General features: G+C 55.3%; 1 protein-coding gene across 50 annotated transcripts in view; it reads left to right on the forward strand.

Annotated features, from left to right (window-relative positions):
* The window catches only part of OBSCN (obscurin, cytoskeletal calmodulin and titin-interacting RhoGEF), a 217,031-nt gene that overhangs the window by 179,545 nt on the left and 9,683 nt on the right, over positions 1–27,803 (forward strand). For 18 of the 50 annotated variants that reach the window (XM_085012117.1, XM_085012118.1, XM_085012122.1 and 15 more), the window contains 21 exons: positions 68–166; positions 339–557; positions 963–1,035; positions 1,337–1,404; positions 2,677–2,796; positions 2,952–3,091; positions 3,528–3,728; positions 3,857–3,939; positions 4,210–4,383; positions 5,145–5,301; positions 5,658–5,774; positions 5,859–6,023; positions 6,131–6,289; positions 6,455–6,632; positions 7,221–7,334; positions 12,706–12,873; positions 13,293–13,395; positions 13,729–13,858; positions 14,543–14,651; positions 17,777–17,819; positions 20,759–22,648. In XM_085012117.1, coding sequence (XP_084868243.1) covers positions 68–166; positions 339–557; positions 963–1,035; positions 1,337–1,404; positions 2,677–2,796; positions 2,952–3,091; positions 3,528–3,728; positions 3,857–3,939; positions 4,210–4,383; positions 5,145–5,301; positions 5,658–5,774; positions 5,859–6,023; positions 6,131–6,289; positions 6,455–6,632; positions 7,221–7,334; positions 12,706–12,873; positions 13,293–13,395; positions 13,729–13,858; positions 14,543–14,651; positions 17,777–17,819; positions 20,759–21,884 — 3,746 coding nt within the window. In that variant the 3' untranslated portion in view covers positions 21,885–22,648. Of the gene's footprint in view, positions 1–67; positions 167–338; positions 558–962; positions 1,036–1,291; positions 1,405–2,676; positions 2,797–2,951; positions 3,092–3,527; positions 3,729–3,856; positions 3,940–4,209; positions 4,384–5,144; positions 5,302–5,657; positions 5,775–5,858; positions 6,024–6,130; positions 6,290–6,454; positions 6,633–7,220; positions 7,335–12,705; positions 12,874–13,292; positions 13,396–13,728; positions 13,859–14,542; positions 14,652–17,776; positions 17,820–20,758; positions 22,649–23,916; positions 24,147–24,854; positions 24,952–25,302; positions 25,425–25,958; positions 26,072–26,228; positions 26,398–26,578; positions 26,646–27,123; positions 27,325–27,803 lie in introns of those variants that run through there. The other 32 variants (XM_085012119.1, XM_085012120.1, XM_085012124.1 and 29 more) reach the window with 7 other exon arrangements.

Raw genomic sequence — 27,803 nt, forward strand, 5'->3', positions numbered from 1 at the left:
GAGGGGGACAACCATGTGGAATTGGAACCCTGCATTGTTTATCACCAGCTGCCCCATGTCTCTCCAGATATACACCAACAGCTGGTGCCACCCCGATTCCTGGAGAAGTTCACCTTCAAGAAGGTGAAGAAGGGCTCCAGTATCACCTTCTCAGTGAAGGTTGAAGGTAGGGTGTCTTGCTTCCCTGTCCCAATGAGGACACCCTCCCCAACCCCAGGGAGGTCTCCTCCCTGTCCCTACTTAGGACCCTCCTAGGGATGCCAGATGGTGACCCTTACCTCCCAGAGTCACCATCCTGGTGTTGGGAAGGATTGTCCACCATATATTCCTACTTGCAGGAAACCCACCTCCAGCTGTGCATTGGTTGCGAGAAGAGGCCGAGCAGGGTGTGCTGTGGATCGACCGCCACACTCCGGGTTACACAGTGGCCAGCTCTGCCCAGCAGCACAGCCTGGTCCTGCTGGATGTGGGCCGACAGCACCAGGGCACCTATACCTGCATCGCCACCAATGCTGCTGGCCAGGCCCTCTGTTCTGCAGGCCTGCATGTCTCTGGCTGTGAGTGGGCATGGGTGACTCAGCCAGGAGTAGGAAGGGGGCAGTGTGGATAGTGTGGAGCCTCAGAGCACACAGGCCAGCTCCCACTCCCTACCCTGTGAGCCACGCTCAGCTGGCTGAGATCCTCCTAGAAGCCCTCGCCACTTTGAGTAATTTCTTCCTGGGTCCCCCTTAGCGACTCCAAGGGCTGGTGGGTCAAATGTGGACCCCATTCCCATCCCTGCTACTATCGGGGTGACTGTAGGTCAATTTGGGACATAAGCACAGCTCTCATCAGGGCTCTGGATGACAGGGTCAAGGCCCCCTGGGTAGGGGCTCCAGATACCCATGGCAGGGGTCTCAACCAGAATCAGAGCTTGGCAGTGTAAAGCATCATTCTAGTGGCTCATCCTGTTCTCTTGATAGTACCTAAGGAGGTGGGGACAGCAGAGGAGCAGGCCGGGGTTAAGGAGGCCCTCATCTCCACCTTCCTGCATGGGTGAGTGAAGGGCTGCTCAAGAGCGAGAGGGACCAGAAGAGAGGCTCTGGGAGTGGGGTCCTGGGAGTGGGGTCCTGGTCTTGGGGGGAGGGTAACACTGCTGCTGGGGAGGGAGCCCCATCCTGGACTGCAGGCCAGCTCTTCCTGTCTTGAGCCAAGTGGTTTGGGCCCTCTGTCCCTCTCCATGATTCAATTTTCCTATTTAAAAGGAGGACTTTCCCAGGGCCCTGACCAGCATCATGGCCCATTGCCCCAGACCCTCTTTCCTGTCAGGTCCTCAGGATTCCTCCTCCCCCTTTAGGACCCAAGCTGTTTCCACCCAGATGTCGGAATCTTCAGGTTTCACTGAGCTTGCTGGGCAGAGGAAAGGTATGGGCTGGGTAGACACGTCTGTGCAGAGTGGGGGTTGGGAGGTGCAGAGGAGGCTGCCCAGCTGGTGGGCCCCAGGCCTGTGAGGCTCCTCTGGACTGTGTGGCCCATGGTGCTCTGGGCCAGGGCTCCTTGGCTTCTGGTGGGCTGGTTCTGAGCTTTGGTTGATCTCTGGGCCATTTCTGACTCTCCAGGATGTGGAAGCTTGTGGGGGCCTCTGGGCTAGGCCAGCCCTTGGCTCAGAGCTCATGTCCAGGGGGCTGTATGGACATTTAGAGTGCAGGCAGCTGCTGTGTTAGGGTTGGAGTAAGGCCATTCCGGGCAGGTGGGTGCTGATGTGCTGCCAGCAGGGCCCCAGCTTTGTCCGGGGTTCTCCTCCTGCCCCCCAGCTAGATCCCCACCTCCCAGTCTCAAAGTGTGAACATCCCTCAACATGTCCAGCTACTTCCTGGCCACATGCACAGGGCCCCAGCACCTTGGCATATTTTAAACTTTTTTAAAAATGGAAAATATTGTGTCTGTACAGAAGTAGAGAGAAGGGAACTATGCACCCTATGTGCCCATTGCCCACCTTTAGGGTCACTTCTCCACTGACCTGCTTTGTTAATTTACCCATCCCTCCTTTCCCTGTACTGCCCTCACCCTAGGCTACCTTCATTCACCCTTAACCCCAACACCTCCCCACATCCTGCAAAGGATCTCACTTTTAAGATACACTAGAAGCCATCAAATCATAGCTTCCAGGGGTCTGGCCCCCTCAGCCCTGCCCCCTGCCTTTAGTGTTCAGAACCTGCCTTTGTCTTCTACTGCCTGGCTGAGCTGCTCATGACCTTCATCTCTTCTGAGGCCTTTCCCAGACCAGCGGCTAAATGGCCAACAGGAATGGAGGTGGCTCCATTGGGGGCCCACAGTTCCCAGCTCCAACCCCAGCCTGACCCCTGGGTCTGGCCTCTACCCAGATTTGTCCTCAGCTGCCCTCACCCACTAACCTGTAGCCATGTTGGCTGCCTGCTGTCTCCCTAGCCACCTGCTGCCCCTGTTGCCCAGACCCCACTGCCCTGAGTTCATGGTCCCCTCAGTCACACCTTGGCTCAGTTGCCCTTGAGCCAGAAAGACCTCTAGCTGTGGTCAGTGTTCCCTGCTTCCGGCAGCACTGGCCCAAGTCCATGCCTCCCTTGGCTCCTCTGACCCCTGCCCAGAATGGGCCTGGAGGTGGGTGTTTGGGCATCTCTATGGAGTGTATGGCTGGCTGAGCTAGGTTCTGGCCCCCAGGAGAACCCTCGGCGGCAGAGGCCCGTAGCCACCTGTCATTGGCTGAAGTGGGAACAGAGGAGTTCCTGAAGAAGCTCACTTCTCAGATCACAGAGATGGTGTCAGCCAAGATCACTCAGGGTGAGGGCAGCTGGCTGTGGAGCAAGGTCCAGGGGTGGCTGTGACCAAGCCCATAGGGCTGGGGACCCTCCACACCTACACACCCTGCAGACCCATGAGGAGGGGGCATGGGAGGCAAGCCCTTCTGGGGGCATCATGCGCTCTGTGTCCCCTAGCCAAGCTGCAGGTGCCTGGAGCTGACAGTGATGAGGAGTCCAAGACGCCGTCTGCATCCCCCCGGCATGGCCGCTCACGCCCCTCCTCCAGCGTCCAGGAGTCGTCCTCAGAGTCAGAGGATGGAGACTCCCGGGGCGAGGTACATGGACAGGCGATGGGTAGGGCAGGGTGGGCAAGGGGGTGTGAGGGCGTGAGGGAGGGCAGGGTGAAGGAGGGCTAGTGGGGGTGGAGCAGTGGGAGCTGGGGCAGAGAAGGTATGGGGCACACCCCTGAGTGGCCAACATCATCACCATGACATTGGACCATGACCACCAGTACCCTGGAGGTTCCCCTTTGTCTCTTAGGGGTGGGCCATCTAGCACCCATGATAGGATTTCCATCAGCAGAGGTGGGCTGGGCCTCTCTAGAACTTCATGGAATACCAGGATGGCTTCTTCCTCTCTCCTACCAGGGGCCTTGTAACCCGGGGCCTTGGGAGGCCCAGTGGCCTCTCTCTGGGTATTTAGGTGGCTCTTGCAGCCTTGAGAGGCCTGGCTGGCCCCTCTCTGGGTCTGACTCAGTGACATTTCCACCAGATCTTTGACATCTATGTGGTCACAGCTGACTACCTGCCCCTGGGGGCTGAGCAGGATGCCATCTTGCTGCGGGAAGGCCAGTATGTGGAGGTGCTGGATTCGGCCCATCCACTGCGTTGGCTCGTGCGTACCAAACCCACCAAGTCCAGCCCCTCCCGGCAAGGCTGGGTGTCCCCTGCCTACCTGGACAAGAGGCTGAAGGTACCTCAATGGCGGGAGTGGGGTGGGATGGTGGTCCTGGGGTTGTACCCCCCGTGAGAGTGGGAGCCTGACCCCTGAAGGGCAGGCCAGCACTCATGCTACCAATGACCCTTTCTTGTTTCCACCAGCTGTCACCTGAGTGGGGGCCAGCTGAGGCCCCAGAGTTTCCTGGGGAGGCTCTATCAGAGGATGAGTACAAGATGAGGCTGAGGTGAGGGGCCACAGGGCAAGAGTTGTGGCGAAGTTAGGGGCCTCCTAGATGCTAAATCCACATAAGTCCCTTGGGGCTGCCCTCTAGCAAGTGGCAGCTTACCTGGCAACTTCATGTGTTGGGGCCACTTTGTGTGTATGGGGGTGCCCTTCCTCCACTATCTTCCTTAGCCTGTTCTGAAAGTGTGTGGCAGGATGCATGTGACTTGGCAGTACCCCATTCAACACCTAAGCTCCTGGGTCTCCCCTTTGTGGCTGTCTCCCCACCCAGCTCCATCATCCGGGAGCTGCTGAGCTCAGAGCAGGCCTTTGTGGGCAAACTGCAGTTCCTGCAGAGCCACCATATGCAATACCTGGACCACTGCCCCCACGTGCCGACAGCTGTGGCCAGTCAGAAGGCAGTCATCTTCCGAAATGTGCAAGACATCAGCCACTTTCACAGCAGGTGGGCATTCAGGGTGGGCCTCAAGGCTTCTCCCTGGTCTGTGTGTGTATGTACACACATGTACACATGCACATGCTTGGACACACATTCACACGTCTAGATACATGAGCGCACATATCAATCATACGTGCATGAGACATATGCATGAACACATACCGTGTGTGTGTGTAACACGGCTGTGCCTCAGGAGAGTGGGCAGGAGCTGAGAAAGGAGAGAATCTTTGATGACTTAATTTACCCATCAGTGTACCACATGCCTATACAAGGACACACATGTCCCTGGGAGCACCAGCATGTGCACCTGGCTTACCCACGGAAGTGCCTGCAGCATATCTGTTTACTACAACCCAAGTATACAGGCATACCCCAGAAATGCACACACGCAAGTACATGTGCATGTCTGCACACACATGCATGCCCTTTCATTTGTGAGTATTCATATAAATGGCACACAACCAATACATGTACATACCTGTACAGAGCATACATTTCACTTGTGGGTATGCATGTACATGGTACACACTAATACATGTACACACTTGCACACATACACATGCAGCACACAAGTACATAAGTACACACCCTCAAATATCACACATGGATGGTCCCCATAGCCCAGAACACTCACTCTAGTCCATAGGAACCTGGCCTGGGGCAGAAGGCTGTTTCTTCCCAAACTGGAGGGCTTTGGGCTGTGTTTGGGTCGTGGGTGGGGGTTCTGATGTCAGTCCTCACCTGACTACTGACCCCCTCCATGACAGCTTCTTAAAAGAGCTGCATAGCTGTGACACGGATGATGATGTGGCCATGTGCTTCATCAAGAACCAGGCGGCCTTTGAGAAGTATCTGGAGTTCCTGGTGGGCCGAGTGCAGGCTGAGTCGGTGATGGTTAGCACAGCCGTGCAGGAGTTCTACAAGGTGCCCCCCTGCCCGTCAGCCCTGCTTGTGCTCCCCAGTCTTGGTGCTGGATCCCAGCTCTTAGATCATCTTCCCTGACCCTATTCAGCCCTCCCTTCTGCCTTCCCAGGCCCCTGGCCACCAGCTTAGAAATTCAGGTAGGGTCCCCTCCAACCCCAAGCTCTACTCACCTGTCAGTCAGTGACACTGGCCATCTTTGGGGTATAGGGGGGTGAGGCTTACCTGGGGAGAAATGTCTGTGTGTGCACGTGAATGTACTCCTGGGACCCCAAACCACCAGCTTTCAGGTTCTGGGGCACAGGCCTTCTGGAGGCTGCCTCGCTCCTGCCCTAAATCCAGCCCTTTGGTTCCCACAGAAGTACACTGAGGAGGTGCTATCAGCCGAAGACCCCTCACAGCCACCCCCACCACCACTGCAGCACTTCCTGGAGCAGCCAGTGGAGCGGGTCCAGCAGTACCAGGCCCTGCTCAAGGTAGGTGGGGCTGGCCTGGGACTACGGGGCCATCTCTTTGCCCAGCCACCCCAGGCCTCACCCCTGACCTGCACTGTCCCACAGGAGCTGATCCGCAATAAGGCTCGGAATGGGCAGAACTGCGCACTGCTAGAGCAGGCCTATGCGGTGGTATCGGCGCTGCCACAGCGTGCTGAGAACCAGCTGCACGTGTCACTCATGGAGAACTACCCGGGCACCCTGGAGGCCCTGGGTGAACCCATCCGCCAGGTCTGGTGGTGAGGGTGCAGTGGAGGGCCTTGGCAGGTGGATGAGCAGTGGGGGCTTGTGGAGCACTGGGCTGGGCATGTCTGACTGCAGGCTGACTGCTCCCCCAGGGCCACTTCATTGTGTGGGAAGGGGCACCAGGTGCACGGATGCCATGGAAGGGCCACCACCGGCATGTCTTCCTGTTCCGCCACCACCTGGTGGTCTGCAAACCCAGGAGGGACTCGCGCACTGACACCTTCAGCTACGTCTTCCGGAACATGATGAAGGTTTGCAGGGTGCCAGTGGAGCCTGGGTGGGCAGAGGGGGTGGGGGTGGGGGTCTTACAAAATGGGCAGAAAGATGAAGGCTGATGACTGGCCCTACAGCCCTGTCCTGGGTGACCATGGCTTGGCCTGCATCTGGGCAGTGAGCTTGTGTTCTTCCCTACACAGCTGAGCAGCATTGACGTGAACGACCAGGTGGAAGGTGATGACCGTGCCTTCGAGGTTTGGCATGAGCGGGAGGACTCGGTACGCAAGTACCTGCTACAGGCGCGGACAGTCATCATTAAGAGCTCCTGGGTGAAGGAGATCTGCGGCATCCAGCAGCGCTTGGCCCTGCCAGTCTGGCGTGAGTGCCTGGGCTCATGGGGCAGGGCTGGAGGTGGGGGTGGGGGGTGACCTTTCAGCCTGGATATCTGGCTTGGGAGCACCCAGGTCAGCAGGTCCTGAGTCCTGGCCCCCTGACCCTATCTGGGCAGGCTCAAGGGAAGGGGTGTGATTCTGGGGCAGGTGGCTCTCTCTACCCTTGGTCAGGTTAGCCTCTCAGGATCCCTGAGCTAGAGTGTGGAGCTAGCCCTGACCAGAATTGAGGGGAGTGTTGGGGTTCAGTTGGGGCTCCCCAGTACAGGGCAAGTGCCCAGACTGTGTTAGGGATGTGAAGGACCCAGCAGTTTTGGTTCTGCTTCCTCACTTGGAGTGGGAGAGAGGATCCCATTTCAACATGGCTTCCTTTTCCATAGTCCCTACCACTCTTCAATATACACCCAGCTATGTCCCTCACCCTAAGTCCCATCCAGGCCTGAGTGTGGTACCATGGATAAAGGCTCACAGGGGTGATATCTGTTGCAACCACATCCTTGGTTATGGGGCTTCTGACCCTGCTGGTGGTGCACTGGAGGGCACAAATGAGTGTGGGGCCCTATGTATGTATCCCCAGGTCCCCCCGATTTTGAAGAGGAGCTGGCAGACTGCACGGCCAAATTGGGTGAGACAGTCAAGCTGGCCTGCCGTGTGACGGGCACACCCAAGCCCATTGTCAGCTGGTACAAAGGTAGGCCCCTGGGGCCAGCGGTTACTGATCCTGTAACAACCAAGAGCTGTCCAGAGGGAATCAGGCTGGGCAGGGGCCAGGGACCCAGGTTAGAGTTTTGTTGAGAGGATGGGCGCAAGAGACAGACCTCTTGTTCCAGTTGCCTGCTCCTGAATCAAAGACAGCCTGGCCAATGTGCACAGGTGGATGAGGTGGGACAGAGGCAGAGGCTGCTCAGCTGTGCATCATGTTTCCAATGCAGTGACCCTGCCCACCATGGAATCTTGCTCATTAGCCCTCTCATTTGACATGTTTGCAGTGAGTGCCCAGGTACCATTCCAGGTACAGGAGAAACAGCAGTGAACAGGCAGGCTGACCCTGTCTATGGGAGCAGACCTTGTCCAGATGACAAGCAGACAAATGTGTAACATGAAGTCAGAGTGATGCGGCCTGCCAGAGAAATAAGGCAGAGCAAGGGGCAGAGAGTAGGCACTATGCAGACATGTTAGAGGAACTCCCCATGGGCAGTGAGGCTGCAGGAGGGCAGGAGAGAGAGGAGGCACTGGGCGGGTGTAGTGGGGAATGAGGCTGGGGAATGCTGGGCCTTGAGGGCCGCTGTGTGGGTCTCAGATTTGACTCTGTGTGTGATGAGAGCTACAGAGTTTGAGGGTCCCCAGAAATACCTTCACTTTGGATACCAAGTTCAGGATCCCAAGACCGTTCACACTGGGTACCAACTGCAAGGTTAGGGGGTCCCATGACCACCTTCAGGTTCAGTGATTCACTAAAGGGACCCACAGAACTCAACAAAGCCATTCTGCTCAGAGTTCTGGCTTACTTAAAGGGAAGAGGCACATGGGATGGAGTCCAGTTAGGGGTCCAGGAATAGTCCAGATGTCCCCCCAGTGGAGTTGTGTTGGCTTGGTTGTTTCTCTCAGCACTGATGTGTGCCAGCACATGGAGTGTGGCCAACCAGGGACCCTCAACTTGTTGAGTCTGTTGTCCACAGTTTCTGTTAGGGTCGTTCACATAGGCTGACTGCTTCCATGACTGACCACAATCTCTGGTCCCTCAGAGGCCAAGCTGATGCCATGTGGCCTAAAGCCCCTACCCTAAATCACAATGCAGCATCGACCATCTGGTGTGGTCCAAGTTCCCACGTAAAACAAGATATTCTAGTCCCTAGTTCAGTCCCCATAGCCAAGTCCAGTCCTGGTTTTGGAGAAGCTGTCCCAGGGAAGTCAGTCCTCCTGCCTTGCTTGTCCATGACCAGCTGGGGGCATTTGTTCACCCACAAATGGCTAAGAATGGGGCTGGAGGGTTATTTTACTGGCATATGAAAAAAAAAGCCAACCCTGTCTCCCATGGTCAGAGCCTCAGGACAGAGTCAGTGGATGTGGCAGCTGGTTGCTGCAGCACTCTGGGGACTCTTCCTTCTGAAGTCTGCAGGATTCTGGGAGTCCCTTCCCAGCTGCCTCACAGAACCCATGCAGTGCCTGCCATTCCTCTTCACACACAGACCTTTCACCTGTGAGGGCAGGTTCTGAGAGACAAAGCCATTCCATGAAAATTATTCAGAAGTAAGGATGAACCCCTCAACCTCCCCTTTTCAGCCAGGCTGCCCTCAGGAGGGTGTGCCAGATGGTCTGTGTTTGAGGGATAGGAGACACCATGCCCAGGGCTGCACCATGCCCAGGAACTCAGGGTGGGATCCCAGGTTCCCAGCTGTATCCAGACCACCCACCATCCCATTCATCTTGACAGTTACCTGATGAGCAGCCTGCACGCTTTGATCCCTCTGGGAGCAGTTGTGTCCAGTGAGTCAGGAGACAAGGGACAGCCAGATGGTCAGCTAATACTGAGCAGCTCCTGAGATGGACAATACAGGTTCTCAAACTGCAGGTGGTCCAGGTAGCATACACAGCCATATGGTGTGGCCAGAGCTTGTGGTTCACTGACCCAAAGCAGCATCAAGTTGGAAACACCATAGATGACCCTAAGAGGAACTGTATCTTCCAGATGGGGGAAACACCTCATGTGATGTGTGTCCCCTCAACTCTTGACAGTACCCTCAGCTCAGTGGCTCTACACAGGCACCCTGGTGGTCCGAATGCGAGTTCCTATCAGTGGCCCCATTTTGTTTCCATAGTTCATGGCTCCAAGGAGGGGTGTCTTCAGCCTGCCTATTTAAAGCCTGTTAGGTGTCAAACCAAATAGCCATGGTGTTCAGTTCACAACATCTCAAGGTCAGTGAGTGCCTAATAGCCTTTGCCAGGAAGAGTAGCATCTGGCAGAAGTCAGACTCACTAGCCAGCAGCATGTCATTCACATGGTGGAAGCTTCAGTGTGGTCATATAGAGGGCCAAGTTCTGATCCACTCCAGGGAGCAGAGAGCACCAGCAATGTCTACTTAAAGACCATGCCATGTGGATGCAGAGTGGTCTTGGTCCCTATATGCCAGCAGGAAGGAAAAGCAGGTGGCTGAAATGCCCATAGCTCCTGCCAGGAGCTGTTAGTCTGTACAGCAGACCCCCTTACATCTACTCTGTCCATGCCAGCTGGAGCCATAGGAGCAGAGATTGGACTGGGCTGGTGACTGTCTCCTGCCAGATATCGCTCCCTGGCTGTTTGAGGCTGGTTATTTTGGACTCAACCTCCCTCATTACGCTGGCTTCTTTCACATCACCAGGAGGCCTGGTACTTCCTTTCTCCTCTTGGGGTCTGTCGGCCATCTTGGGAAGTGACAGGTTGCTAGGCTGGAGCTGGTTACATGCTCCATAGCCACGCATCTGTGTGTAGGGCGTTCCCACCAGGAGTGTCCCCTCCCCTTGTGTTGGGCAGGGAATTCCAAACCTAACAAACATCAGATCCTAGAGGTAGAAGCTACAGTCACAGCCCCAAGTGACATTGGCCTCTGACTTGGCCCCAAGTGACATTATCTTTCCCACTCTCTGGGAACCTTCCCAAATTCCATCAGTGCAATCCAGATGCCTGTATCCAGCAGAGCCACCGAAGTCTAAGTTCTCCCCCTGCCTGAGGTCCCTGGCATAGCAGATGGGCATGTAGGGCCCCTGGTCCCTCTGGGCACAAGAAGATCAAGGCTCACTTGTGATTATTTTTTCTCTGAAAATAGTAAGGATGGAGGAGGAGGAAGGGGCCAGGGATGGAGTAAGACACACTTCGACAGCTCAGTAACATCTATTATTTGGTGCTCACTCAAAGCCCTAAACAAGGCAACAAGGTTTTCACTACTGATCTAGTCTGTTTCACCTTTAGGGACCCTTTCATAAAGGCTATTAAAGTAGCCCCATCACATTGTTCTCAGGGGCTCTGTGCTCCTTGCCTGGCTGGGGTTTAACTTGTGTGATGGTGACCTTTTGGATGGGGTCAACTTAGCAGAGGTATCCACTGGCCCAGACCTCTTTCCAGGTCTTCCAATAAGGGCTGAGTGAGGTTTCCAAGGAGTCAGGGCTACCTCTCAGAAAGCAGTTGCTTCCCTCTGTGTCCACTTCTGCAGTGTGTCTGTCACCATTATTCTAGACACCATCCTGGTGCCACGAAGCCCACAGGTCAGCCAACGACATTTCCTATGGAGGTTTGTCTGTGTCAGGGAGTTGTCCTGAATCAGGGTTCACGGCAAACACTGGGATTCTTTACTATTATCTCTGAAAGAATGCTGCCTGTGTCTGGTGCCTGTGCCTCTCATCCCTGAGTTCTGTCCCTACTTCTGCCTCCCTTTGTACCCAATGTAGATATGTGTTCCTGTGACTTCCTGGGACTCATCATGGGTTCTAGTGCTTGTTGGAAGTGGGGCTGACCTGTGGCTTAGTCAGCAACTTCCCAGTGCCAAGGAAAGAGTACATCAACCAAGGCATCATCCAGATGGTCTTTGAACCTAGTTCTCGATGCTTAGATTGCAGCCACCTGCCCAATTTCTCACTCACAGGCAACAAAGCAAGTAGCTCTTTTCTGCCGAGCTGACCGTGAAGTTCAGTCAGCATGTTCACCACCGATTCCTGCGTACCTCCCTCAGGCCCTATTAACTGGCCCACAGGCCACCTTCTTTCTCTTTTGGAATGCTGTGTCTCTAACAATGTCCCTTCCTTGTTGCCAAAATTGCAAATCAGAAACTGTGAAGGGGCTGAGATGTTTTCTGGCTTGCAAATCAGCAAGCCAGCCTGCCACCATATACACACAAAAGACACAAGACCCCAGTCAGAGACAGGCTATTTGTCACAGCAAAAGCAACAGCATCTTGGATGGGCTGCCCATGCCTCAATCTCCACATCCAGGGGCTAGATGTCAATTGTGTGGAGTGGGTTATACCACAAAAGAGAAATCCTGAGTTTTAGGAGATGCTGCGCTTTTATGGGGCTCCTGCCACATCTGCCCATCCTTCTCTCAAGAAAGAGAAGTGACTTATGGCCCTGGAAGGCAAGCAAATGTCTCATGGAAGGAAGGAGAGGGCTTTGTCTCTGCTGCCCTGGATGCTCCTGTGGTGTCAGTGCTGGCTGGAGGTGTCTTTGCCCAGAGAATCTGACTGAGCAGGAATGTCATAAGTCCATTGAGAATTGTTTTCTGACAGCAAGATGAAGACTGAGAATTGACTATAGCTCGACAGTGTCTCAGGTAGCCTTGTCAAGAGCTGTTTTGTGGACAAGATGAAAGCCAAGAGGTGTAGGTTTGGGAAAGGGTGGAAAAGGAATCACCTGGAGACAAAGTGAGAACAACCTTTTCCTGGAATTACTATACAGGGGCACAGAGAAATGGGGTGGCAGTGGGAAGCTTTTATTGGTTGTATTTTAAAATCATTTCATCAAAAGTCAAGATGCTGCTTATGAGTAATTATAATTTGTCCAGAATGTATAGAGCTATTGGGAAGTGTTCATCTATCAAAGTTTACATATTTATGGAGGAAAGAATTCTTCATCTTGAAAGATGCACATTTCCCCATCCCTTATCCAGGAAGGAAATGTGTTCCAGCTGGAGATGTTAGGTCAGGTGGGCATTTGGATGAGGGTGATTGGAAGATGGCTGTGTCTGGACCTTGGAGGTCCCTGGTAATTGAGGGTCTGTTTATTGGAAGGAGATGTCTTCTATGGGGTTTGGATCTCCCAACTTGGCCCCTGCCTCCAGCTGAAAGCCTGCTTTTCAGAGGCCACACCATGGGCAATGAGGTCTGATAAAGTGGATGGGGTGGGTCAGTTCCACCTCTCTATAGGCCTCCAGGTTAGCTTGGCCATCTGGACCTCTGGCAGGGAGCCCACCCTGTTTCTTGTGCTCCAGGGGAAGCCCCCTCCCCCACCAACCCCAGTGACCATAACCCCCAGGCAGGCGCAACCCCTTGTTCCCAATGGGGTTCCCTCTGTGATGACCCTCCCCTCCTTTCCAGATGGGAAGCCAGTGGAGGTGGACCCTCACCATATCCTCATTGAAGATCCTGATGGCTCGTGTGCCCTCATCCTGGACAACCTGACCGGTATTGACTCCGGTCAGTATATGTGCTTTGCAGCCAGTGCTGCTGGCAATGCCAGCACCCTCGGCAAGATCCTAGTGCAAGGTGAGCCCTGGGAGGGAGGCCAGGGTTTGTGTGCCTAAGCCCCACCCTAAGGGTTTCAGCCCTTGGTGGGCACAGGTCTGTGGGTGGAGCTGGCAGGGGGTGGATGGGAATATCTGACTGAGGCCTGGGCCCTCACTGGTGGTAGTAGAGTCCTGCTCCATCATGTTGTCTCTCTGTCTCTTTTTCTGTCTCTTTCTCTGTCTCTTTCTCTGCATCTCTCTCTCTATCTCTGTCTTTCTCTTTCTGTCTCTGTCTTTCTCTTTTTATCTCTCTGTGTCTCTACCCCTCTGTCTCCATCTTTCTGTCTTTGTCTGTTTCTTTCTGTCTCTCTCTGTCTACATTTGTGTCTCTATCTATCTCTTTTTTTCTCTATTTCTCTTTCTCCTTCTTCCTCTCCCTGCATTCCCCCGACCCTGCAGTGCCCCCTCGGTTTGTGAAAAAGGTCCGAGCAGTGCCCTTTGTGGAGGGAGAAGATGCCCAGATCACCTGCACCATTGAAGGTGCCCCATACCCTCGGATCAGGTGGGCCAGGCAGCTTGGGGCTGGGGTGGAGGTGGGCAGATGGCCTGTCCTGGGGCTGTCCTGCCTTAAAAATGAGAGTGGGTAGCCTGTTCACTGGGTTAGGGTGGGTGGATACAGAACCTGTCTTTGCAATGAAAAGTAGGTGTGATTGGGGCTAGCACATACTAGACATGGCTGTGGGTGCAGGGAGGAGGACATAAGCCTGGCTGGACCTTGGATGAGTGCTATCCAAGATGGTGGGCTCTGTAAGGATATCTGGGTCTGTGGTGCGAGTGAGGGGAGGATCCTGAGTATGGGGAGTCCCTGTCTGACCATCCCTGGGATTGGCTTCAGGTGGTACAAGGATGGAACCCTGTTGACCTCTGGGGGAAAATACCAGATCCTGAGTGAGCCCCGCAGTGGCCTACTGGTGCTGGAGATTCAGGCAGCTGGCAAGGAGGACCTAGGCCTCTATGAGTGTGAGGTGAGGTGGCTGGGGCAGCAGGAGGGGGTTCAGGGGATCTGTTTTGGGGATCCTGCCTGGTCACCACCATCTGTGACCCATGATGAGAGAGGTGGCACCAGGCCACTGTCATCCATTGTCTCTGATGAGAGGACAGGGACTTAGGAGGGGGTGCTGGGTGGAGCCTGATCATTCTCTGTGGCCTTGAGGGACCAGCAGTGGTCTGGGAAGCTGTATCCTGGCTGTGACTCTTCCTGGCTGTCGGCCTCCTCTATGATGCTGCTGCTGCTGGAGGCCTGCAGGGAGCCCATATGGTGCCTGCTCCCTATGGCAGCTCTCAGGGAAGCAAGTGGATCTGTGTCAGCTCAGGACTTGCTCTGTCCATTTTGGTCACTACTGTCCACACACAGTGATTTAAATTTAAATCAGTTAAAGTTAACTTTAGGTAAAGATTCACTTCAAGTGCTCAGGGCTCACATGGCCACTACACTGGACAGAGGGGATAGAGAGTGTCCTCACCATCATAGGAAGCTCCAGGTCAGTGCTGGGGACACAGTGGCTGGCCTGGAACCCATTCCCCTGTGGCTAGGCTCTGTGGCTCTAGGAACAGCCGTGTTGGACCCCCCATGCTACAGCTGGCCTAGACAGCCCAGGCCCCTTGGGGAGCCACAGCCTCTGAGGAAGCATCTGTCATCTGCCCCACAGTTGGTGAACTGGCTGGGCTCAAAGCGGGGTGGTGCAGAACTGTTCATGCAGAGCCCAGCACTGCAGGCTCGACAACAGCACCGCAAGGAGCAGCTTGCTGCTGTGGAAGGTGAGTGCCACCACTGCCAGTCTTCACCTGGACTGGACCAGGCAGGGTGAAACCATCAGCCCTTCTAATCAGGGCACACTTCTTGGAGGAGGGGAAGCAAGGGCTGGCAAGGGGCATCAGAGGGCAAGGGACAAGCATTGATTCCAGTCCCTGACTGGAGCGGTGTGGAGATAGGAGCAGTGGAGGATGGGCTAAAAACCCAGAACCTGGGAAAGGCTGGAGGAGCAGCCCAAGGGTCTGGGGACCCCTAAGGCCTGCTCACCATCCCTGGGGGAACAAGTGCATATAAGGGCCACATCTGGGCCCAGAGTGAGGGTCAGAAGGTCTCATGGGAGGGGTGGCAGGGATGGCAGGAGGGATGGCTCCATAGAAGCAGACTGCTGGATCTCAACTCTGCTTCTGTGAGAGGGAACAGGTGTCAGGGGCCTGATCCATTCACATTGCGCAGGGTAGGGAGGGCCGTGGAAAGGACTCCCTGGCCTGGCCTGAGCCAGGCTTGGAGGGGTCTGGGCTGCAGAATGGGCCTCATTAGGGAGCAGCATGCTCCCGGGCAGAAGGTGAAGGGTGGCAAGACGCCTCACGTCTCCATTCACACTTGGCTTCAGGGTCTCAGCTGGGTGCAGCCCAGGATGGCTGGAACTGGGGGAGGAGGGCAACTCGTGTCTGTACTGGGCCTATTCAATTCAGAGAGTTTCCTTACTGGGCTGGCAGGACAGGCAGTGGCCCCAGGGAGTTTCTCCCAGTCTGAACTGTCTCACCTGGAAGTGGCTGCCAGGACAGAGGTTGAGCCTACCATCCCTGGGGGCACGCAAACAGAAGTTGCACCAACTCCTGTTGGAGCTGCAGCTCTCACAGTAGGATGGATTGGGTGGGATATGTGTCCTCCCAAGGCCTGAAAGTTGGCTTCTCTGATGCCTTGAGCCAGTGGATCCAATCCCTCTCAGGGCCCAATGTCTGGGGGCTGCCATCTGGACTGTTGAAGAGTTGGCTGCCTGGTGCCAGGAGTTTGGCCTTGGGGCCTTTGATGCCCTTCAGGGCTCTCACAGAGACCCCCTCCTTCCCTCATGGGTAGGGGTCATGGGTAGAGGGTACTGGTGTGGTTGAGCTGGTTCCCACCTGAGGCTCCCATGGCATATCCCCACCCCCACGCCTCTACTTTTTGCCATGGGTGTCTTACATTGGGCACAGTAGAGCTCAGCAGGCACCTCAGCCTACCCTCTCGGCCGGTCACAAGCATGTTCTACAGAGCTATTCATTTCATTGTCACGAGGGGTCTCTATCAACGTCCTGTGGCCGCAGGGTCTGGAGGAGGGGCGGCCCACCTGTGTTGGAAATGGCCTTTGTACCACATGAGGCGAGACCAGTTTTCACAGATCCTGGAATCAGAGCCTGCCGCCTCATGCTTCTTAACCCTGTCCTGCTGCTTCATCTTTAACCCAGTGGCTCTGCAGCCAGAATGGGCCCTGGCTGGCCCTGTGGGGTGGGGGCGCTGCCCCCTTGCTTGTGAAACTGCGTAGAGCCAGGAGCCTCGCTTTGCACAGCTGCATCCTTTCAATAGCTGCCAGTACTCACTGGGACCCAGGGCCCATCAGATGGCAGTTAGGTCAGGAACTCTAAAGATGCCAGGAGTGTAGCAGCCCACAGATGCCCTGACTACCACCCCTGAAAGCAACAAAATGAGGCTTCTCTCAGGGAAGATGAGGGAAAGAAGCCCTGGTTTTCTCACTGCTCTGTATACAGGATTTGGTCAATGGGCCAAAACGGGTTGGTGCTCTCTGGGGCCAGAGTAGTCAACACACAGAACATTTTGTCTGGATCCCATTCTCTCTCCTCATGGGCTCCCCTCTCTCCAGGAGGCAGCTTGCACAGCACGTATATGTGTACGCATGCACACACACATTCATGTGGGTACACAGATGCACACACACACACACACGCACACGCACACGCACACGCACATGCACATGCACAGTAAATGTGGCTCCCCAGTGCCATACAGACACAGCTAGTACATTTAATTTATGTGCACCTAATTGCAGACAAGGTTAAAATACACATGGTCATCTAAGGCAAATTCTTTCTCTACATGGCACTTCAGCAGAGCAGAAAATCCCACACCCTCGATTTTCCCCACAGGATGGCAAGAGGGGCTATTGAGGTGTATGGTTGCTGTGCTGGTAGCTGGTTGGCTGCCTGCTATCCAGCTGGGCAAGACTGGGAGAGATATCTCTGTGCCAAGTCTGACCTGCCCCGAAGCTACAGAGGAAAGGGTCTCGAGATGGTGGAGAGCAGGTGCTGCCAGGTCCTAATGAGTCCTGTCCTATCTCTGGAACTTGGGTCCCCTAGCAGCAAAATGGGAGCCATAGGCCGTAACCAGCTGGCTCCAGGGAGGAAGAAAACTAGAAAAATCTAGAGACAATTGAGTTTGTGGAGTGCTCCTTTGGGAAGACTTAGGTTTTCCTGCTCCCTCAGAGCTCAGGACCCAGCTCAGTCATCCTCAGTTTGCTCCTAGAGGGACTTCTGTGACCTCATGCCACAGAACTTGGATGTGCTGCCTTTAAGACTCCAGATTCATTTTCCCCAGAAGAGACACCCTTTGCTCTTTAGGATTTTATTTTTTTGTGTGTGAAATAGGCACCAGCCATCCTGGTTCCAATTTGGCTGCCAGCTCACCATGTAGCCACAGGCCATTCTTTTTTCCTCTGTAGGCCTCAGTTTCTATGAGAAGTGGAACTTTAGGCCTGACAAATTTACAGGGCTCCCTGGGAACATGGGCTGAAGTAAGAGCTGGGATTTCTGTGTGGGCAGTGTAGGCAGCCCTTACTCTCCCTGAAGCTCCTGAAAGATCCTCAAGAGGTACAGGGGTTCTACCTGTATGTGGGATGCGTTGTTGTCAGAAGCCCTCATCCTCTAACCACTCAACGTAGGTATTGTCACCTCCTTTTCAAAGATGAGGGATCTGGGACTCTAAACTGAGACATTCCTCTGGGGACACATGGTCAGGAGGCTTTGGATCCAGTGGCCTGAGCCGAGCAGGTTACTACACTGCCATGCCACTCAGAGAGCTCAACCCCTGAGCACTGGCTGATCTGTAACCCTCGCTATTCCAACTGTTTTCTTTGTAGTCACTGAGCAGGAGACTAAAGTCCCCAAGAAAACCATCATCATGTAAGTGCAGGCGTGTTCCTAACCTTCCTTCTGACTGCAGTGCTCCTTGCATGCTCACTAACTTCCTGGGATCTTGCCCGTGTCGCTTGTCCTCTTGCTTATCTGACTGCCCACCTGGCCTTTGCTCACCACGCAGACTGCCAACATCTTGCAGATTCTCCCAGGGGATCCACCTCCCTCTGGTGGATAAAGGGTAGCATTCTTCCCTTAGCACACTGGCTACATTCATACTTCAAAGCTGTCTCTTCCAGGGTCTGGGTACCCTGTCCATGGCCCATAGTGGCTCACCCAGAGCTTGGATCCAGAGTCACACCAGCTAAAGGGGAGCTGGGACTGAAAGCTGTTTCCTTCAGTGTGCTAGGGGCAGAATGCTACCCTTTAGTACCCTAGGATCTAGGGCATTGTCTAACAGAACTTTCTGTGATGATAGAAGTAATCCACATTTTCAAGGCCCACTACAGCAGCCACTAGCCGCATGTGGCTGTTAAGCATCTGAAATGTGTCTAGTGTGACTGCGAAACTGAACTTTAAAATTTATTTAATTTTCATTAATTTAGTGTAACCACAGTGAACAGCATAGTTCTAGGGCCTTTAGAGCTCCAAGCCCAGCCCTCACACTAGGAAGTTGGGAAAACTGAGGTTCAGAGAAGAGAGGAGGCTTTCTCAGGGTGGCTAATTATTGGAAACCAGCCAAGATTTCATTTCCATGGTGCCATCCCCACCATCCCATTCTTCATCCTTCAGTGCCTTCAAGGCTGAGGAAAAGCCATGCATGTTCTCCATAATTAAATAATAAAAGAGGTCCAGAGCTAAATGAACTCACAGAAGGCAGGATTGGTTTTGATCTGGATGATCTGGAAGGACTTCCAGTAGGAGATGTGTACAGGTGGATGGGTGGAAGAGGTTGCAAAAGCTAGGAGATAAGAAAGACCATGATTTCCTAAAGCCAGATGACTGGAAAGCTCCAGGAAGAGCAACCTCTTCATTAGGAGGCTTAAGCCCACCTTAGGGGCCCGTAGTTGGTGATGTTGCTAGAGAATCCCAGCTTCAGACATTTATTAAGATCCCAGGTTAACCTTTCTGTGACTATCTCCCTTCTCCCCTAGAGCAGATCGCAAGTCCCATCCCTGCAGGTGTGCTTTACACAGATCAACTCTACATTTCATCTGTGAGGGGAGAATTGTTATCTGTGTGTTATGGATGACAAAATGGAGAGCAAAGATGGGGCCAGGCAGCCCCCCTAGGGAGGCATTGGAGAGGACTCAAAGGGGTGTAGGAGGCTGGACTAGGTCACTCACAGGGCATCCTGAAGTCCAGTCTCTTCCAGGTTTAGGGAGGTAGCAACCCTCACCCTGCAAGGAAGAATGTATCCCCTCATCTTGAGGAAAGGAGAGAGGCAACTGCCGGAGCACATCACACAGTGAGGGGCTCAGGAGAGCCAAGAGGTACCAGAAGGAAATGGCTGGGAGAGAAACTCTGCCATCTGGCAGCCTCGAGTGCTGTACCAGTACCCCAGTGCAGGATGCTAACATGCCCTTATGGGGGCAGCAGTGTGCCTATCATGGGGGTGCATATAGGAGGAGGGATCTACCTGCTGCTGGACTCACACTGTTTTGTCTCAGCAAATTAGGCAGCATGAGGCTGACATATGAGGCCTTACTCAGGTTTCCTGACAGTCAAGCAGTCTCCAACCCAGGGACAAGCCTAGTGCCATTGAGCCTTGTGTGAAGCAGGAAGACAGGCCTGTAGGGCCTTAGTAGGCCCTGTCTCTGAGCTTCAGCATCTCCATCAGTTAAGGGGGCAGGGCATTTCCCCTTTACCATGTGAGGGCAGGATCTGTAATTGCTATGTACCCTAAGGTGTGGCCACAAGTCTCTGGGCCCATGCCTGGGAGTAACTGCTCCTGGATGGAGCCATGAATTAGACAAAAGCAGGGCTCAATGAGAGAGACAAGTGCTAGTCATTGCAAGAAGCTTGTGACAGCACTGAGTTGTGACTATAAGTATGCCAGGCCCCCTGCCCAAGACCAAGAGGAAATGGGCTGACTGATGGGCTCTGACTATTGGCTCTGGGCAAGTTTTGAGCCCTTTTCAGCCTTGTCTGCACCTTTAGAAGGGGGTCAGACCCATTCGTCCAGGACTGCTGCCAGGTCTCTGGCCAGTGCCCCATGAACGCGCACATGCAAATGGCCTTGACTTCTGTCTCCTCTTTCCTTTCCATCCCCCTCCTGTTTTGGGAAATGGGGCCCAGGAAGGAGAAGGGCTTGTCTGAGGTCACACAGTCCTTGACAGCTGAGCCATGCCCAGAGCCAACTGTCCTTGCCAGGCCTCAAATCCTTAGACCAAGAATCCAGGAGCACAAGCCACAGTTATGACATTCCTCCTGCACCTGCCCCTGTGGCATCAGCTGTCCAGCCTGTCCCTAACTGAGGATCACTGAGATGGCTGCCCTCTGAGATCTCCATGGGGGCAATTACCCACCACCCTTCTGCCATGATACAAAGCACAAAGTACTGGTAGGATTGACAAGGAGGCCGTGTGGCTCTGTCCCTGCACCCCTCTCCATTAGCTCTGTAAGGAGGGCTGGTGTCTCCAAAATGAGAGAGCCATAAAACAGGAAAGGGAGACTGGCGCATGATATTATAGACCAGTCGGGGTTTGGAGGTACCTGTGTGGCCCTCTCCTCATGACTCAACTCTCATTTTGAGATCTGTACACTAGAATCTGAGGTTGGCCAGGTGAGACTTTGTGCTTTGCTTCTTTGGTTCTCTGAATGGGGATCTCAAGTGCATGTGTAGGATTTTGTTTATGCAATGTCACCACTTGCTTGCTGCTACACTAACCTGATCTCTCACACTGGCTCCCGAATGTGCTGATGGAAGGGCTCTGGGTGAGGCTCTGGGGCCCTGTGCCCATCTCCTCTCGGCCCTCTCCCCACAGAGAGGAGACCATTACCACTGTGGTGAAGAGCCCCCGTGGCCGACGTCAGTCCCCCAGCAAGTCTCCCTCCCGCTCCTGTCACCCTGCCAGCCTGCCCAGGCCAGGCCTGTTGTCCCCCGAGCTACTGCACTCGCCAGGGGCCAGCAAACCATGCAGGCCTGAGGCAGAGCCAGGCTGGAGTCCCACTGTGCCCACGCTGTACGTGACGGAGCCTGAGGCCCACGTGTCGGCCCTGCCTGAGGGCGCTGGGTCCCAGCCCAAATGGGTGGAAGTCGAGGAGACCATTGAAGTCCGGGTGAAGAAGACAGGCTCAAGGGACACGTCTGTGGGCAGAGAGATGCCTGGCAGCTCAGAGGGGCTTCTCTTCACACTGCCTGGCAGCATGTCTGGAGAAGACCCCAATACGAACAACTCCAACAACAAGCTGTTGGCCCAGGAGCCCCCAGCCATAATCAGTGTTGGCGAGCCAGTAGTCTTTCATGTGGATACGGGGCCAGAGACTCAAGAGCTTTCCCCTCTGTGGGCTGCTGAAGAGGAGGGCCCCCTGGAGGAGAAGGAAGAAAGAGGTACCTGCCAGGTGGAAGAGCTCCTGGGGGCCGATGGCCTTCAGGGCCGTGACCCTAAGATCCTCACACACAACGGCCGTGTACTCACACTGGCTGACCTGGAGGATTATGTGCCTCAAGAAGGGGAGACCTTTGGCTGCAGTGGCCCCACTCCCAGTGCTTCTGATGACCCACCCTGTGAAATCTCAGTGCTTCAGAGAGAGATTAGTGAGCCCACCGTGGGGCAGCCCATTCTGCTCAATGTGGGGCTCCCACCAGGTTCCCGGGGCTCGCCTGGATTTTTCAGCTCCAGGTCCAGGCCTCCGGAGGCCTCTTCCTTGGGGCCACAGGACCTTGGCACTGCAGGTATCTCCTTCCGCTTGCGGGAGGCCCGGGCTGGAGGTGCCACGTCCTGGAAACCATCCTTCTGCACTCAGGTCCAGCACTCTGTGGACAGTGGCCAGAGCAGCTTCAAAACGGAGGTTTCCACCCAGACGGTCAGTTTTGGGACAGTGGGGGAGACTGTCACACTGCACATTTGCCCGGATGGAGACAAAGCCCCGAGCCCCTCCCAGGACTGAAGCCTAAGACCATCAGGGGCTGGGCGGCTGGGGCTGAAAAGAGAGACTCTTGGGTCTGGGACACCCCTGACTTAACTGCCATGGTTGCACAGGGGCAGAAGAAAGAGGGAAGTGGCTTTGAGGCCTAGGACCCCTACCTGGCACCTACAGCAACTCACTTCACAGCTGCCCTCTCTTTTTAACTCAGAAGAGTCCCAAAGTTGGCATCCCTTGGACACATGTGCTCTGCCCCTCCCCTGGCTCTCCAACAACTCAGGGCTTGAGCCCAACCTCCCCTCCCTCCCTGGGCACTTCCTACCTCCCAGGACTTGCTCTTTAGCAGAAGACATTGCATATACCTATGATCTTGGAGTGCACCGAAGCTTCTCTGAGAGCACAGGCCAGAGCGACTTGCAGACTGCAGCTCTGGATTCAGGGCTGCAGACACATGGAAGCATTTGGCATCTGCCCTGCTATGTTCATGAGGTGGTGGCTGTCCCATGGGCTCTGTTACCCCAGCTTAGGCCCCAATCCCAGTGGCCAGGACTGACATAGCCCTGCACCTCACCCAGGCTAGGGGTCCCGGTCTCCGACTTAGTGGGGAAGCTTCCCCCAAGCCACATCTTACCCATAAATATTTTTCTTGGCCTCCAGGAGGTTCATGTGGGGCCCAGCTCTGTGGACCTCCTGGGCCTTTTTTGCAGGATGGACCAGGGTCTGTTTGTGGGAAGCAACCCCTATCAATCGACCCTGATGATAATAATAAACTAGTTCTTTACATTGCCTCTGATCTGCTCTTTTGTCCTTTTCTGCCTGGTGGATCCTGATATTTGGGAGGGAGGGACCCTCCAGGCCTGGCCCTGAAGGCCAACCGGTGAACAGCTCAGGCCACCTCCACTGGAAGCCCTGGGAGGACACCTAGTATTGACTTGTGGGTCTTGGCCATCCTGGAGATCCTGGATGAAGGCATGATGTTTCACCAGTCCAGTTTGTTTGCACATGGGCTATGGGGCTGGTGCACACAGGTGTTACAAGTGCACACAGTGTGGCTGGGACAACCTGCTATGGTTGCTCCCAGTCTGCTGGGGACTGGGTACATCTTCCTGCCTCCTGTGCAGCTGGGTCCTTTGTCAGAACTGACGTGGGGCTATGGTGTGTTCAGGGTCCTAGTGACCTCCTTGGAGTGGCCCAAAAGCCATAGAGGGCAAACAGATGGCAGCCTGACCAGTTGCCTCTCCAGCCTTGAGAGGTATAGAAAATCAATAGCAGGAAGGCTCTGGGGATAGGGAAGGGCTCCAGAAAGGGGGGCCTCCTGAAAATAGATTGGTGGGCATCCCTGAATGGCCACATAGAGGCTGGCTTCCAGGTGAAGGAGAGAGCTGCATTGGGGGATGAGTGCAGGAAGCCAAGACACAGAATGATCTGAAGATTCCCTTGGGGGTTTACATGTGGGCTTGGAGCAGGGACCAGGTAAGAATTCATGGCTTGGGTCAGACCAGGCTGCAGGGGAAAAGGAGCAAGGTGCTGGCTGGGGGACAGGGGCTGCTCTGGGAGAGTAAGAAGGGGGCCCCCTATGAGGATCTGCTGGCCCCTGATTTGGCATCAGGCTGTCCACAGCTTCCCTAGACCATGGGCCTGGGTTCATCTGGGCTTGTGTGGCACAGCACCCTGGGATCAAGAGTGGGCTTCAGGGCAAGGCCAGCTCCAGGATGAAGGGATGGGGCTAGCTGAGACTGAGGGGAAGCCTAGAGTGGAGGGCAGGTGTCCAGGCCCAGCTATCCCTAGAAGAACCGACATTCTTGAGAGGGCATCTGGTTGCCACCCTTGGAAAGATCCAGTCCTGAGTTTCTGCCTACACTGCTGTCTCCCCTGGCACGGTCTCTAGACCCCTTTTTCTCTCAGGGACTTCCACCTTTAGCACTTCCTGACCCCACTGGGTGACTGGAGCAGGAAGAGGGAAAGGGTGGCCTGGAATTGTTTTTACCTAGATGTCTCCCACCACCTGGGCTCAGGCCAACCCTCACTGCTTTGTGTTGACTTGCCTTTCCCACAGATGCTGCCATTCCATCTCCAGCTGCCCTGGGGCAAGTGGATCAAGCATTCACACCCACCCAGAGGACACTGTTGTACCCTGAAGCTCTGGGACTCTCTATAGGTGACCATACTAGCCTGGGCCCCAGACCTGGGGGGCCACCTGGACTCCAGGAGGCTGGCCTGAAACCCCCGGGTGTGGAGGCTGCAGATGCATCTGGTGAGGCCCGGCAGCAGACTGAAGAAGGCAAAGTATTGCTTATTTCTGGGACCACCTGCCCGCTCTGTTCTGTCATCAACTTTGGTCACCTTGAGTTCCCATCCCATGGGGGTGAATTGAAAGAGCCCTGAGAACTCCCAGAATTCTGATGGCTCCACATGTTGGGGGCCCTGGATAAGGCCCACCCCTCACTCAGCTTGTGAAACTAGGTAGAGGAATGGGTTCTGAGAGGTCTTTCCTACCCTGAGCCAGAGGCCTCTTGTGGTCAGCCCTCAGCAGATAGCTTGGGTACTCTCTGCTCCTGGGAAGGCAATGAAGAAGAGGAAGAGTAGGAAAAGGGACAGAGGGAGAGGGAGGAGGAGGAGACTGGGGAGATGAGAAGTATGAGGGTGGAAATGAGAAGAGGAGAAGGGGGAGAGAAGGAAAGAGGGTGAGAAGAGGAGGCGGGGGAGGAGAAGGGATGAGAATAGGAGGGGAGTAGGAAGGAGGTGAGCAGAGCTCCAGGCAGACAAGACCCCTGGGGATGCTGCTGTGGGCCCCTCCTCCCACCCAGGGGCTGAGGTGCATATGCATGGCTGGAGCCCTGGGTTTAGGGGCACAGGCTCTGTGCCCTTGGGGCCCTTGTTTTGCTTAAGTTCCCACCTTCTGGGCCCTGGAGGTGGCTGTGGAGGCATGTCATGGGGAACTGTTACCAGTCCTATCCAAGCCTCATTCTCACTGGGCCCTTTGCCTCCCAACAGGCGAGCCCCAGAAGGTACCCCAAGCTCTCTCCCATAAGGGCCTGGAGCAGGACACACAGACACATGCTGAGGCCCAGGAACGCATTGTGCCCATCCGGTAAACTCCCCGGCTTGCTGGGGGGTGAGAGGACATCCTGGGGACAGGGTGGGCCACAGGAATGAGGTAGGAGAGGGATCATAGCACCCCTGCATGCTCCTTGCCAGTCCCACCCTAAGAACAAGGACAGGGCAGGGAGGAGAGGCCACTCTTGGAACAAGGGAAGTGGGGGAGCTCCCTCCTCACCTGGGGCTGGGGCTCCTATCTGTATATCCCCTCCTAAACAGTCTGCTGCAGCCCCTTGGGTGGGGGTGGGGCAAGACGCCCATCTTATGAGGCTCTGCCTCTCATGGCCCCAAAGTGGAAGGGCGGGGACAACAGCTGACAGCTAACTCAGTTTCATGGGCCCAGGATGGAGGGTGCTGCCTGGCCCGAGGCAGGTGCAACAGAGCTCTGGGACATCCACAGCCATGTGTTCACAGAGACCACTCACAGGACATATGTGTACCAGGCCAGCGACATGGGTGCCACAAGTAAGTGGGGGCCCAGCAGGTTCCATATAGCTGCCATGCCAGGGGGTAGAGGGATATTTGCATGGAGGGGCCTAAAAAGCCACCTGGCATGTCCCAGCCTTGCTATTGCCAGGGCTCCTGCTGCCCCTCTTCCTGTGTCCCCTCAGAAGGCATCACTGGGAGTGGAAAGGCAGGCATCAGTGACCTTGATTTCAGGGCCTATTTTCCTCCACTCAGAATTAGCATGTTTTTTGTGGCCTGCCCTCAGAGAGCTAAGATTGAACAGGAGAGATGCACTTCCTGACTGTCAGGGGTTTAGAGGGAGTCAGGAAGGAGTTGCCTTCACTTGGGAAGCAGGTAGCCTTTTTCACTCTTGGGCAAACTTTAGGGCCTTCCTGCCCACTTAAGGCAACAGGACATACCTTGGGTCATTGCCAGCCCACCTGGGTCTGGGTCTCTGTGATTACAGCTTGAAGATCAAAGATTTCAATGCAGGATAGGCTGTGGTAGGACACAGCTTAGACCCCTCCCACAGGCTCTCTCCTCCACCCCCAGGGCCCCCATCCATGCAGGTCACCATTGAGGATGTGCAGGCCCAGAGGGGTGGCATGGCGCAGTTCCAGGCAGTCATTGAGGGCAATCCGCAACCCACAGTGACTTGGTACAAGGTAGGGAGAGGCCTGAGTGGGGACCTGCCTGCTGGAGGGGGGCGGTGTGTGAAACCTCCACTGGGCTGGGCACAGTATTCAGTAAAGATCAGGCTGGGTGGTGGTGCTGGGGTTCTCCAGGGTGGGCTGATGGCCTCCCTGCCCTCTGTGTTTCCAGGATGGCACCCAGCTGGTGGATGGACCCCAGCTCAGCCAGCAGCAGGAAGGGACCACATACTCCCTGGTGCTAAGGGATGTGGCTCAGCGTGATGCTGGTGTCTACACATGCCTGGCCCAAAATGCTGGTGGTCAGGTGCTATGCAAGGCAGAGCTGCTGGTTCATGGGGGTGAGTGGAGGACCCACTCCCAAGTCCTATTTTTTGCTCCACACAGGTGTATGGGGATGCCATGAGCTCCCATAGGTTTGGGCGCAGGAAACTATCCCAGTGGACACTATAAAGTTGGGGGACAGAAGGATAGGGTGGTCATTTTTGCTGATACTCACAGCTTCCCCTTCCCTGGCTACAGGGGACAGTGAGCAAAGCTCTAGGAGGAAACTACACTCCTTCTATGAAGTCAAGGAAGAAATTGGAAGGTATTTCCTCCCTCACCAATCCCAGCCCCAGGAGCTCCCAACACCCTCTGGAGCCCTGCACCTTGAGCCCCCCACCTGTTAGCCTTTTGGAGTTCCTACCCCTTAGTCCTAGACCAGGAGCTCCCAGCCCTCCCACGTCCTGCACACCTTCAGTCCCCACATCAGCACTGGCTGAAGCCCCAGCCTCCCCAACTTTCATCTCTAGAACCTCACACCACATGGAGTGCCTGCCGCCTCCAGCCCTCACTCTCTGGAGCCCCTGCCTCCAGTGAACCCCACCTCTCTCCAGAACCCACTGCCTTCTGGGAGCTCCGTCCCCTCCAGCACTGGCTCTCCCCAGCCCCTGCTCTCCTGGAATTCTCCCTCTCAGCAACCCTGCCCCTTCCCAACCCTATCCCCCAGGGACCTCTGCCCCCCCAGGCCCCCTCCCCGTCCTGGAGTCCCAACACACATGTTTAGTGGGCTCCCCTCCTCCCAGGGGTGTATTCGGCTTTGTGAAGAGGGTGCAGCACAAGGGCAACCAGATGTCCTGCGCAGCCAAGTTCATTCCCCTGAGGAGCAAGACACGCACCCAGGCTTATCGGGAGCGAGACATCCTGGCAGAGCTAAGCCACCCACTGGTCACCACGCTGCTGGATCAGTTTGAGACCCGCAAGACCCTGATACTAGTCATGGAGCTATATCCCATCTTACCCCATGGGTGCAAGGCAGTGGGGAGAGGGGATGGTGTTCCCTAGGATGGGGGTCTGTAGAACTGCCTGGGGCTTGTGTTTCTGGTGATCCCAGGCCTGACTGCTACATGAGCGTAGTGAGCCTGGTTTCCAATGCTTCATGACCAACCTCCCTTGCACCCCCACCACACAATGTGCAGACCTCATAGCTCCCAGGCCTGTGGGCCAGGAATCTGGGCAGCACTGTGTCCAGAAGGTGCAAGACTGCCTCCATGGGCTCCTCCCACTCTCCATGTGGCCTTTCCAGCAGGAAGGTTAGACTTGACCTGGCTTCTGCAGACTCCAAGTGCTGGGGCTCCTTCGGATGCCTACTGAGCCCCCAGGGAGGGGCACACACCCTATCCAATGGGTCTGCCCCACTTGGCCTAGTTGAGGGTCTCTGAATGTCACCTGTCCTAGCCACACCCCTACCTCCCCAGTCACTGGT

This window comes from Sus scrofa, chromosome 2 (assembly GCF_054392235.1).
Source record: "Sus scrofa isolate SSC_HxYL_T2T_F1_AM1 chromosome 2, Sscrofa_HxYL_maternal_Yorkshire_Landrace_v2.0, whole genome shotgun sequence".
NCBI classification, from domain to species: domain Eukaryota; kingdom Metazoa; phylum Chordata; class Mammalia; order Artiodactyla; family Suidae; genus Sus; species Sus scrofa.